The sequence below is a fragment of the Centruroides sculpturatus genome, unplaced genomic scaffold, assembly GCF_000671375.1.
Source record: "Centruroides sculpturatus isolate CEXI.00-Female unplaced genomic scaffold, Cexi_2.0 scaffold1451, whole genome shotgun sequence".
NCBI lineage: Eukaryota > Metazoa > Arthropoda > Arachnida > Scorpiones > Buthidae > Centruroides > Centruroides sculpturatus.
Window position 1 is genome coordinate 61,614 of NW_019385625.1, and position 11,771 is coordinate 73,384.

An 11,771-nucleotide genomic window follows, 5' to 3' on the forward strand; every position below is an offset into this window, starting at 1 on the left:
ATACATAATACATAAAATGTCTAGGCTTACACTATTTTTATATTTGTTTTTAAAATATATATACAGTTTATATTACATTCTGGTATTGGATAACATAACTGTATGAATATCAACCAATATATTAATTATTAACAAAGTAGTCTTTATCTTTCTATATCAGGAAATGTGAAGGCATTTCCTGATATGGAACTTTATACTTTTTTACAAATAAACACAAGTGAAAGGAATTATATAAAATAATTAAATTGTCTTATTTGCTACTAGAAGTTGTCAAATAATATTTTGAATTTTAATTTTAATGCTTTTTATATCTTCGATAGTAAAATATTGTATTGTATTTTTTATTTTTATTTCCTCAAAGAACAGGCATGTCGATAAGATGATACGATGTCGATAAGTCTTTAAAATTTTTCATTGAATAAGAGATCCGGAAAAACCACTATAAATTCTTTTGAATATTTCTGTTATATCCGTAGATCCTAACATTCTTTATAGACATTTTTTATATTAATCAACAAAAATATTAAAAAAATGTTTGTTAAAATGATTTTTAAAAAATTTACTTAATTTCATAATTATTATTATTTTCTTATTATTTAATGGATAAGAAAGATAGAAGTTGCTTAGAAAATATAAATGAAGGATTATTGATTTATTCATAATAACTAGTCATTAATTATTCTTCATATAATTTTACGAAATGTTCGGGGCGTCTTTTTCACTGTTTACAATAGCTGATCCTACCGTGGGTTATTACGGTTGATCATGGATAAAAATTATACTCGAGTTTCGCGTCAACAAATTCAATTGGTTGACGTTGAAAAGCTACAGTCACTAATTCTAATGGGAATTTTTATAGTACATTATATACTCTTTACTGTACTTCTATTCTTTAGAATTACTCTAGTAGTAAGAAAATTTTCGATATTACTTCTTACACGTTAAATCCAAAATTTATAACTCACCGCAAACGAAATCGGTGTATGACCACCTTAACTTAGAGCTATCAATCGAAGCCTTCGAAACTTTGAACCTTCAAAAATTTTTGGCATTTTTAGGTTTCGAAACTTCGGTAAAAAATGAGCCGAAGTTATGAAGATTTTTATTAATATTCAAACAATAGTAAAAGTATTAATAAATTTCAAAGCAGAAGAAATTAAAATGATGTTGGCATGAAAACGTGGTGAAAATGTAGAGAAACTTTACTTACCGCTCAAAATCATCGAACCTACATTAACCGACAGTGGAAGGATTTTCTCGATTTGCGGTAACAGTTTAACAAAAGTAAAGAATCGATTGTCTCCTCGTCTCTTTAACACTTTCGTATACTTAAGTTTTTATTTCAAATAAAATCCTAGATGTGTTTAATAAACAGATTTGAAATTATAAAGTAAATTTGAATAAAGCTTGTTTCTAAAATTTCTGGTCTGTATTTATGAATTTAATTTAAAATATTCTCAATATAGTCATTTAACCAATTCATAATAGATTGAATTCATTCATTTATAGCAGCGATTCCCAACCTGTGGTACGCGTACCCCTAGGGGTACGCGATAGGTTGTTTAGGGGTACAGAAAAAAGTTTGTTATTATGGCAGAAAAAATAATATATTATGTATCACAAACTAATAGTATTAAAAAATTATTAGATAAATAATGTTCCTTGCAACAATCACAACTTTATTATACATTTTTTCTTTTAGTTTTTTTTTCTTTAATTTAAAGTTACAATATGTAAAATTAACAATACGGTTACTCACTAAATTTCTTAAATGAGGGGTACAATCTAGAGATATGACATGTCAAGGGNGGAAACACTCACTAAATATACAGGCACAAATCCCACACAAAGACCACGAATACCGAAAATCACGTCAAAGGTAGTAGGAAAAACACTAAATTATGTAAACACTCATTTACTACCAAACTACATTCATTCAATTTCTACACTCTCAGACATTCATACATTAGTTTATGCTGGGGCAGTCACAGTAGTAACACACCATGGACTGAAAATACAATCGCAGATGAACACATACAAAACACAATTCTATCACAAGCTTGCCTGGCAGAGAAGAATAGAAACACAAATAAATGACATTAGACAGCAATTAGGCAGGCTGATACAATATATTAAAAACAATATAACACCCAAATTAAAGAAACAACTGAAAAACAGTTTCAAGAAAATCAAAACACATACAAAACATGATCATCACAACACACACATTACAGAATACACTAAAATTCACTATAATTGATACACTAAAACAGAAACTCGCAGCCAAAGCACGTAGACTCAAACGATACAAAACATGTACACTACGAAAACAACAAAATAAGTTATTTACAAACAACGAAAAAAAAACTTTTACTGACAAATTAGTATCAAAACAAATGCTGACACAGAGTCCTCTCTGGTTCTGCCCAGCCCTCAATTCATTATCCAGTTTTATTAAATGATCCATCATTTAATAAAACTAGAATAATGAAATCAAATCTCAAATTTTTTTTTTTTTTTTAAATTCGAATACGCAAATATACAAATATGCAGTGGTGCCTTCCACTTCCAACGATTCTAATTTCGAACATTCCAGAATTAAAGATGGGTAGTTCCGGTCGGAACCGCTTCGGACTCGATACTAGAAAGTTACACATCGAGGGTCAAGACAGTTCCAGTTCCGCAACTACGAACACATTCTTCATTTTGTACTTTTATGAATATAGCTTTCAACGGATCAGTGAACTCTTTATCTCGATTTATTTGAACATAAAACTAGTTGACAATGTTCAACGATTTTTAAGGAATAATGAAATTATAAATTTAAAACACTCAAAACTAAAGATATTTTAAAAATTTATACTTTTATTTGAGTCCTTATACGATAGTTCAGATAGAGAAATTATCCTCAAACAAATAGATTTGCCGTTAAAAGACATGTTTGTTATAATCATGTTATTATTTTCTTTACAATTATGTAGAGTTTACTGTTATTTTTATATTAAAAAAAATTACAAGTTTAACTTTTTAGTTTTTAATTACTCAAATTAAATATTTGACTTGTGATTTAGAGTTACTAAGTTTTGAATTCAGTTTTGGTCCATCTTCACTGCCCTAAACCACGATATTCATAATTTTTCCGGTTTATCTTTAGTTTTTTAAATAAATGTAAATTCGGATAGACAAAGTGTTCTAATTCCAGTATAGTGAGGTTTGCTTTGTTAACCGTTCGTTTGTTCGCTCGCTTACTTGACGGTTTACTTCTATCGAGCTTTATGATTATATCTCTTAAATATAAATAATATATAAAGTTTCAAAATAAGCAATACAAATAAAATAAAATTTTTAATTCTACAGGAATTCTTTCCAAATTTATCGAAAATTAATTTTTAAATGTATAATTTAAGTTTCTCAAACAAAAAATATCATTTCTTTCAAAATTATCGTGTTTAACTCCTTCAAAATTTATTAACGTCAAAAACTTTCGGAATGTCCATATTCATACCGAGAGATGCTCTCTTGCTAGCATTAATAAACAGCATATTCCTCCAGCAAGAATACCAGAAATATGTCCCAAAAACGAGGAATTCCAAAATATCAAATGAATGCAAATCAACATAGTTAAAATAACGGAGAATCTGTGGACTCGTACGTTTTCGACCTCACAAAAAGGCCAAAAGTAGCAGCAAAAGGTATGAAGAGAGAAGATAACTCCAGAAGATCCCACTACACATTGCTGAGAATAAATTGGCCATTTTATTCCCAGGATATACAAAAACGTCACCAGGATGATATTACTAGAAAATGTAGTAAAGATGAAAATCCAAGAAAACGTCAAGCCACCCAATTCATTTTCGAGATCACGACCAACGGTATACAGAGAGTCAACGTTTAAGACGAGATGAATTATGTTTAAATGGTAGAATGTGGCTAAAAATAATCTTTTCCATTCGTGGTTTTTCGTTATTCTATTGACTTCTATACAAACGTCTTCTATGGGCCAATATGGGTAGTAGTAATTGATTATCTGTGTCAGAATAATCAATAACGTTACGACACAATCTGGCATTATTGACATTACACATTGACAACAATAAGTAATCATTTCTTAGTAGTTATAATGTACTCCATTGTTTAAAACTAGGTTATTGTAAAACCGATATTGTAAGCTTAAAAATGTACTAAATCTAACCTTTGTGATTACTCAAAACATAATAACTTATATATATTATAAAACCTGCAACACATGGAGAATTTAAACATGAAATTAATGTTTTATTTGCCAAATTTCATGCTGATATTACTGCACGTCATTGACAGATTCTTCGATGGTGCTAGAAGTAATCGTATTAAAAGTAAATTATTTGCATAAAAATTATATTATTGGATAACTCGAACTACATAAAACAAACAAGTTTTGAATGCTCACATTATATATAACTTACATTATCAAATGTATACAGAGCAGTCCAAAAATGTGAATGCATTTTTTGGGGTACATTTTTTTATTCTTTTACAGATCGAGGCGTTGTCCCCTATCCTTCTACATATTTTCTGCGTTTAGGAAAAAATGGCATAACCATGTTAAAAGAATGATAGCCCGTGGAATTTGGATATCTAGCAGGAAGAAAGATTAAAAACGATGATTACATACAATTTAAATAGGACAGTTAATAACACTTGGTACAAAATTGTTAATAATTGCATAAATTCTTATAACTTTATTTTTTAAAATTACTATTAAATTAGTGAATATCAACCAAAAATAGTGAAGGCAAAAACACGGGATATTTTGAATTAGGTTGTGAAATAACAAGATAATACGTGTTTAGATGTAGATATGCCAAATACAAACTCGTGTTTATTTCTTGTAAACCCAAGCAAATGACAAGTATTTCCCTCGCGAGATATGCAGTATTTAGCATTACGAGTAACAGCTTCACAGAAAGGTTAGACCAGGCATGCCAACATACGGCCAGCGGGCCGGATGTGGCCTGTGTAATGGATTTACGTGGTCTGCGATTAAACTTTCAATATTAGCTACTCAAGTCAGAATAGATCGATGAAAAATTCTAATGCCTAAAAAAAAAAAAAGGTCAACTCGCTAGAGTTAACCCTCCATTACAAATCACTTAAGTACCTGTACAGCGTAGAACGTTGATAATGCACGATAATGTGAAAAATGTATCTGTAATCTCAATGTACAATTTAGTCTCTACGGGGTGACACTACAATGAGATCTCGCACAACCTCAAAATCTTCCTAGGGCAGCCTCTGGTTCGGCCCGTGAAGAAAGTTCTCTTTCCAATTCGGCCCTGGGGCAAAAACTGTTGGCCACCCCTGAGTTAGATCAATGATTCCCAAAGTTTTTCGATCTACCGCCCCTTGGTTCCATAAAGTTATACCCAACGCCCTCAACTCTTTTTCTCTTTTGTGAGAAAGGCTTAGAAATATTCTTAGAAAAACTTTTCTATGAATCTCACTCACACTTTGTGTCCTTAACCGTACGTTGTTCTCAACATCTGGAAACCATTAAACGCAATGTTTGTTCTTATCCGTTTAGCAGAGGAAAGGAAAAGACCCCAACCTTTGCCTATGGTCATCGTTCAGTACCCTGCCTCCAGCGCTCTCCTGCCGCCCACTTGCTCTTTTCTTCACCCTAAATTTACTCACCGCAGGGAGCGGTAGCGCCCACTTGGGAAACCACTGGGTTAGATTGTCATTCATAGAGTATGATAGACAGTTTAGAATAGTTATCAGGGGCGGATCTACATAGGGACTAATAGGGCTTAAGCCCTGGGCCTCCAAGTGTCAAGGGCCCACAAAATTGAATTATCATCACAAATTTTTAGTACTTTTTCATTAACAATGAGGTAAAAAAATAGTTAAAATTAATAATATAATAATTATAACTTATAGTATTATTTGTTTTATTGTAATCAATGCAAAGATTCTTAATATAACAAAAAATGGGGTCCCATTTGACTTCAATAAGCCCTAGGCCCCTAATAAACCTAGATCCGCCCCTGTCTATCGTAAGTAAACTAATGAGAACGATGATATTTTGTTTAGAATTTCCTAGTAAATTTAAAATAAATATTCGCCCTTCTATATTGCAAGTAAAACGGCCTACAATTAAAATTTAGATTTTAATCTATCAAATTAATTATAGAGACGATTAACGTAGATAATTAAGAGATTTAGCTCCTTTGCATATCGGCTTTCCTGCTATAGACACGTACCATGCTAGAATGGCAGATTTACAGTTTTCTGGCGACGATTTGAATCCTGTTTCTTCTAAGCATGTAACGAATAATCTCTGAAAACTTGTATATTTGATCATTTTATTTGAAAAATTCCCGCTTATTTTCATATTTATCATATATGTTTTTTACTATAAATTAAAAAAAGTTACTTGTATTACAAATGTCAAGCATACCTTAGTTTTGTTGTAGCTCTTACCTAATTTTAATTATATAGTCTTTAAAAATGTGCCAGTCTCTTGTAAAGTCTATCGCGCGCTTAACAAACACAAACACCGTGGGTAGTTCCGGTCGGAACCGCTTCGGACTCGATACTAGAAAGTTACACATCGAGGGTCAAGACAGTTCCAGTTCCGCAACTACGAACACATTCTTCATTTTGTACTTTTATGAATATAGCTTTCAACGGATCAGTGAACTCTTTATCTCGATTTATTTGAACATAAAACTAGTTGACAATGTTCAACGATTTTTAAGGAATAATGAAATTATAAATTTAAAACACTCAAAATTAAAGATATTTTAAAAATTTATACTTTTATTTGAGTCCTTATACGATAGTTCAGATAGAGAAATTATCCTCAAACAAATTGTATTTTTATCGTCTCTTACTATAAGGATTAATAAAGTAAACTGGAATAACGAAGATGATGCTTCAGAATAAAATTTTCATATATAAATTAATTGATTACAGACGATTTCATATTTTTGAATAGGGTTATGATAAAAATTGTGTTAAAATGGATTTATTATGAAAAATTTTTCTAATTTTTTGAAGAATTACAAAAGAAGGAAAATAGAAGTACAGAATTCTTTTGAAATGTATCTTACAAATATTAAATATCAATTTGAAGTTTTTATCATTCATTTTTCTCAATCTAACCCGATTGAAGAGGTTTTTCAAATGAAAATCTCTTTTCAGCGACAGAAATTGCAACAGGAAACAACGTAGAGTTTTCCGGGTTTTCTCCACGTCTGTAACGCCTGAATAGGGGCCAGTTTNGAACTTCAGATAGAGAAATTATCCTCAAACAAACAGATTTCCCATTAAAAGAAATGTTTGTTATAATCATGTTATTATTTTCTTTACAATTATGTAGAGTTTACTGTTATTTTTATATTAAAAAAAATTACAAGTTTAACTTTTTAGTTTTTAATTACTCAAATTAAATATTTGACTTGTGATTTAGAGTTACTAAGTTTTGAATTCAGTTTTGGTCCATCTTCACTGCCCTAAACCACGATATTCATAATTTTTCCGGTTTATCTTTAGTTTTTTAAATAAATGTAAATTCGGATAGACAAAGTGTTCTAATTCCAGTATAGTGAGGTTTGCTTTGTTAACCGTTCGTTTGTTCGCTCGCTTACTTGACGGTTTACTTCTATCGAGCTTTATGATTATATCTCTTAAATATAAATAATATATAAAGTTTCAAAATAAGCAATACAAATAAAATAAAATTTTTAATTCTACAGGAATTCTTTCCAAATTTATCGAAAATTAATTTTTAAATGTATAATTTAAGTTTCTCAAACAAAAAATATCATTTCTTTCAAAATTATCGTGTTTAACTCCTTCAAAATTTATTAACGTCAAAAACTTTCGGAATGTCCATATTCATACCGAGAGATGCTCTCTTGCTAGCATTAATAAACAGCATATTCCTCCAGCAAGAATACCAGAAATATGTCCCAAAAACGAGGAATTCCAAAATATCAAATGAATGCAAATCAACATAGTTAAAATAACGGAGAATCTGTGGACTCGTACGTTTTCGACCTCACAAAAAGGCCAAAAGTAGCAGCAAAAGGTATGAAGAGAGAAGATAACTCCAGAAGATCCCACTACACATTGCTGAGAATAAATTGGCCATTTTATTCCCAGGATATACAAAAACGTCACCAGGATGATATTACTAGAAAATGTAGTAAAGATGAAAATCCAAGAAAACGTCAAGCCACCCAATTCATTTTCGAGATCACGACCAACGGTATACAGAGAGTCAACGTTTAAGACGAGATGAATTATGTTTAAATGGTAGAATGTGGCTAAAAATAATCTTTTCCATTCGTGGTTTTTCGTTATTCTATTGACTTCTATACAAACGTCTTCTATGGGCCAATATGGGTAGTAGTAATTGATTATCTGTGTCAGAATAATCAATAACGTTACGACACAATCTGGCATTATTGACATTACACATTGACAACAATAAGTAATCATTTCTTAGTAGTTATAATGTACTCCATTGTTTAAAACTAGGTTATTGTAAAACCGATATTGTAAGCTTAAAAATGTACTAAATCTAACCTTTGTGATTACTCAAAACATAATAACTTATATATATTATAAAACCTGCAACACATGGAGAATTTAAACATGAAATTAATGTTTTATTTGCCAAATTTCATGCTGATATTACTGCACGTCATTGACAGATTCTTCGATGGTGCTAGAAGTAATCGTATTAAAAGTAAATTATTTGCATAAAAATTATATTATTGGATAACTCGAACTACATAAAACAAACAAGTTTTGAATGCTCACATTATATATAACTTACATTATCAAATGTATACAGAGCAGTCCAAAAATGTGAATGCATTTTTTGGGGTACATTTTTTTATTCTTTTACAGATCGAGGCGTTGTCCCCTATCCTTCTACATATTTTCTGCGTTTAGGAAAAAATGGCATAACCATGTTAAAAGAATGATAGCCCGTGGAATTTGGATATCTAGCAGGAAGAAAGATTAAAAACGATGATTACATACAATTTAAATAGGACAGTTAATAACACTTGGTACAAAATTGTTAATAATTGCATAAATTCTTATAACTTTATTTTTTAAAATTACTATTAAATTAGTGAATATCAACCAAAAATAGTGAAGGCAAAAACACGGGATATTTTGAATTAGGTTGTGAAATAACAAGATAATACGTGTTTAGATGTAGATATGCCAAATACAAACTCGTGTTTATTTCTTGTAAACCCAAGCAAATGACAAGTATTTCCCTCGCGAGATATGCAGTATTTAGCATTACGAGTAACAGCTTCACAGAAAGGTTAGACCAGGCATGCCAACATACGGCCAGCGGGCCGGATGTGGCCTGTGTAATGGATTTACGTGGTCTGCGATTAAACTTTCAATATTAGCTACTCAAGTCAGAATAGATCGATGAAAAATTCTAATGCCTAAAAAAAAAAAAAGGTCAACTCGCTAGAGTTAACCCTCCATTACAAATCACTTAAGTACCTGTACAGCGTAGAACGTTGATAATGCACGATAATGTGAAAAATGTATCTGTAATCTCAATGTACAATTTAGTCTCTACGGGGTGACACTACAATGAGATCTCGCACAACCTCAAAATCTTCCTAGGGCAGCCTCTGGTTCGGCCCGTGAAGAAAGTTCTCTTTCCAATTCGGCCCTGGGGCAAAAACTGTTGGCCACCCCTGAGTTAGATCAATGATTCCCAAAGTTTTTCGATCTACCGCCCCTTGGTTCCATAAAGTTATACCCAACGCCCTCAACTCTTTTTCTCTTTTGTGAGAAAGGCTTAGAAATATTCTTAGAAAAACTTTTCTATGAATCTCACTCACACTTTGTGTCCTTAACCGTACGTTGTTCTCAACATCTGGAAACCATTAAACGCAATGTTTGTTCTTATCCGTTTAGCAGAGGAAAGGAAAAGACCCCAACCTTTGCCTATGGTCATCGTTCAGTACCCTGCCTCCAGCGCTCTCCTGCCGCCCACTTGCTCTTTTCTTCACCCTAAATTTACTCACCGCAGGGAGCGGTAGCGCCCACTTGGGAAACCACTGGGTTAGATTGTCATTCATAGAGTATGATAGACAGTTTAGAATAGTTGTCAGGGGCGGATCTACATAGGGACTAATAGGGCTTAAGCCCTGGGCCTCCAAGTGTCAAGGGCCCACAAAAATTGAATTATCATAATAAATTTTTAAAAACTTTTTCATTAACAATGAGCACTTATTGTATAGTAAAAAATAGTTAATATTAATAATGATAATTTATAGTATTGATTGTTTTATTGTAATCAATGCAAAGATTCTTAATATAACAAAAAATGGGGTCCCATTTGACTTCAATAAGCCCTAGGCCCCTAATAAACCTAGATCCGCCCCTGTCTATCGTAAGTAAACTAATGAGAACGATGATATTTTGTTTAGAATTTCCTAGTAAATTTAAAATAAATATTCGCCCTTCTATATTGCAAGTAAAACCGCCTACAATTAAAATTTAGATTTTAATCTATCAAATTAATTATAGAGACGATTAACGTAGATAATTAAGAGATTTAGCTCCTTTGCATATCGGCTTTCCTGCTATAGACACGTACCATGCTAGAATGGCAGATTTACAGTTTTCTGGCGACGATTTGAATCCTGTTTCTTCTAAGCATGTAACGAATAATCTCTGAAAACTTGTATATTTGATCATTTTATTTGAAAAATTCCCGCTTATTTTCATATTTATCATATATGTTTTTTACTATAAATTAAAAAAAGTTACTTGTATTACAAATGTCAAGCATACCTTAGTTTTGTTGTAGCTCTTACCTAATTTTAATTATATAGTCTTTAAAAATGTGCCAGTCTCTTGTAAAGTCTATCGCGCGCTTAACAAACACAAACACCGTACGTACTCCAGCAGATTATCTCATCACGCTCCTAAATATTCTCTCTCAATATGTCCATCCGATTTCTCTTTTGATTTTCTCAAGTGGAGGTTCTCTTTGGATTTCTTTTCGAATGTTTTTTTACTTTAGATTCAAAAATTAAAAGAGAAATCGGATGGACATATTGAGAGAGATATTTAGGAGTGTGATGGGATAATAGATCATGATTATGAATCTGCAGATGTATTAGAATACATAATTTTTACATACATTAAAAATTTCAAGATTTTGTGTAAAGCGGTTGCCGAAATATTGATATAAACCAGTGGTTCTCAAATGGGGGTACATGTACCCCTAGGGGTACGAGCATAAATCGAAGGGGTACATCTAACTTTCGTTATAAAATTTGCTGTAAATTGTTAACACTTCTTGTGTTATTATTTGATAAGTATATTATATATAGATAGCTGAAATGTATTTATTTATACCACTGGTCTAGTTAGTTAGAGTTTTTTTTATGGCACTCAGTTATAAGGGCCATAAAACACAAACACCGTACGTACTCCAGCAGATTATTATGTTACCGCTAAAGCTCGAAATCCGTTAATGTGTACATTACCTAGCTAATCTGCAGATTAACTAGGGTGATCCGTTAAAGCTGCAAAAATTGTTCAATTTCTCAAATTAACTAGGTAATTTGCAGAGTATCTAGGTAATCTGCACATTAACGGCTTCCGTATCGTTAAAGTTCAAAAGTTTGTTTCTTTCACTTCCTTTCCCCACTCCTTCTTTTTACGTAGATAAATTTAAATCCTAGAATGCAAGCAAGCACCGAATTGGTGAGTAAAATCAAGAAAAGATT

General features: G+C 31.6%; 2 protein-coding genes across 2 annotated transcripts; both read right to left on the reverse strand.

Moving 5' to 3' along the window:
• Positions 1-2,881: 2,881 nt before the first annotated feature.
• On the reverse strand, positions 2,882-5,408 carry LOC111640717 (rhomboid-related protein 4-like). Its single transcript, XM_023386751.1, has one exon. The coding sequence runs from the start codon at positions 4,103-4,105 to the stop codon at positions 3,500-3,502; it is 606 nt and encodes a 201-aa protein (XP_023242519.1). The 5' UTR covers positions 4,106-5,408; the 3' UTR covers positions 2,882-3,499.
• A 1,931-nt stretch (positions 5,409-7,339) lies between these two features.
• Positions 7,340-9,790, reverse strand: LOC111640718 (rhomboid-related protein 4-like). The gene has a single exon (XM_023386752.1). The coding sequence runs from the start codon at positions 8,485-8,487 to the stop codon at positions 7,882-7,884; it is 606 nt and encodes a 201-aa protein (XP_023242520.1). The 5' UTR covers positions 8,488-9,790; the 3' UTR covers positions 7,340-7,881.
• Positions 9,791-11,771: the final 1,981 nt, after the last annotated feature.

Excerpts from the sequence above, each read along its gene's own strand:
- LOC111640717 (XM_023386751.1), bottom strand. The coding sequence starts at position 4,105 with ATGATTACTTATTGTTGTCAATGTGTAATGTCAATAATGCCAGATTGT.
- LOC111640718 (XM_023386752.1), bottom strand. The coding sequence starts at position 8,487 with ATGATTACTTATTGTTGTCAATGTGTAATGTCAATAATGCCAGATTGT.